We start from the raw sequence: 1,923 nt of genomic DNA on the forward strand, positions 1-1,923 counted from the left end.
AAAGTATCAAATTATACTGTAATATTTACAATATGGTTGTTATGTTATAACCAAGAACAACAGATTATCCATTTTTCATTTATTGAATAAAAAACCAAAGAAAAACTTTTGCCATTTTTATTTTTTATTTTTTTTAAATACTAACTAAAAAAAATAAAGCCCAAAAAAATCGAAAAGACAAATTAAAACAATTTTGTTTTATTCAAACATTAAATCAGAATTGCCATCAAAAAGTTTATTTTAAATTTTCTGAAACCATTATTCAATAAAAATCAACCCTTGTCTTTTTAACTTTGTTTTTAAGAGCCCTGAATAGGTTGTTCATTGAGTTGAACATTATTAAAAAGTCAAATAATACACTAGTTTTTTTTTAAAAACCATTAGATATAATAATACTATTATATAATAAATAATGTTTATTTATATCCGATTTAATTTTTAATTCAATCATTATTTTAAAAGTTTATTTGAGGTTAAATAAATCATATCTTATAATATCAACAATCAACATTTGATACTAAGTTGTAAGAAGCGATTTTAAGTGCGGAATTGGTGCTTAATATGATGTTGAAATGAACCTTTTAAACACAATGAAGCGAGTGGATTTTAAATTGGAAAGAAGTGTTCTAAAAAAAATTATATATAAATTTATTTATTTTTAAACTTTTTTGTTTTCAAAAAAAGAACACTCATCTTTTCTCTATATTAATAGCAATTCAACAAATATAATAGTTTCGCAAATAACAGCAAACCTCAAAAACAAAAGTTTATGTGTGACGTTTTACCATTATTTGTAATACTGATTTTATTATTTATAATATGTAGTCAAGGCAATTCGAAGTTTGAAGAAAGGTTCAGGATGAAACCGAAAGAGTTTTTGATTTGAATAGCCAATCAGTTTGACACGAAATTGTTTTTATATATTGCCCACTTTTATTTTAGAAAAAGGGGGGAATATTTTAAAAATGAAACAACCCCAAAAGTTTGTTTTGTTTCAGTTTTTTATAAAAGTATCTTTTGGAAACTCGATATCAAAACATGGCCAGTCTTGGTTCTATTGAAGGGATATACATCCCACGGTTTGTGATCCCAACAAACATGCAGATCTTACATGCTACAAAAGAACATAAAAAGAGTCTTTCTCTTGAAAGGGAAGAAAAACAACCAAATAGGTGTAGTTTTTCAAAACATGTTCCAACACCCACCTTGAGTTTATCAGAAGATTCTACACCAAGGTTCAACTTTTTGGCAGCGTCTTCACACCACTCCCTCTCGAAAAGTTACTCAAATGACTTTGAAAAAGAAGTTCAGACAAAAATTGAACGAAAAAGACACCACATGACTTGGAAACCGTCGACAATTAAATTTGGAGACCAACCCCAACAAGCTATTTATTATCAAGAGGAACCAATATACAAACCCACTGACAACTTAAAGCGGAAAATCCCATTTTTTTAATAAGAAACAACGAAATTGAATTCCTCAAGATCTGTTTCTATTTTTAGGATATATTGTTATTAAACTTTTTATTATCTTTTTCAGTTGCCAAATCTTAGGTAAAACAAATGAGACATGCTAATAAATAAAACCCACTAAAAAATAAAAATTAATTCTCAGTTTTGGTGTATTTCGTTTGAAGGTTGAACTGTTGTGAATTGTTTTGTTGGTGGACAATCCGTAGGTTGTTGTTGATAAAAAGGTTGTGGTGTAGGAAAACAAGGGATGTTTTGGTTGGGTACTAACGGAAGTCCGCACTGTTTTGCTTTTTCGACCTCAACAAAATACATAAACATTGAGTTCATTCCATTTCTCATCGCCTCAAGTTGTTCAGTTAACACAGTCACTTGGTCCTGGAGTGCTGTCACCTTTTTATCAATTTCCTTTAAAATGTATTATCCATACTTTGTTTTTCACTCTCCATAT

At 28.5% G+C, this 1,923-nt stretch overlaps 1 protein-coding gene across 1 annotated transcript; it reads left to right on the top strand.

Annotated features, from left to right (window-relative positions):
* Window positions 1-1,722: 1,722 nt before the first annotated feature.
* Window positions 1,723-1,822, top strand: EIN_032330 (Hypothetical protein; the record flags this gene model as incomplete). Its single annotated transcript, XM_004185760.1, has 1 exon — window positions 1,723-1,822. A coding segment is annotated over one exon (100 nt), but the record flags the coding sequence as incomplete, so codon positions are not given.
* Between the last annotated feature and the right edge of the window lie 101 nt (window positions 1,823-1,923).

This window comes from Entamoeba invadens (assembly GCF_000330505.1).
Source record: "Entamoeba invadens IP1 unplaced genomic scaffold scaff_1105074726079, whole genome shotgun sequence".
Taxonomy (NCBI): Eukaryota; Evosea; order Mastigamoebida; family Endamoebidae; genus Entamoeba; species Entamoeba invadens.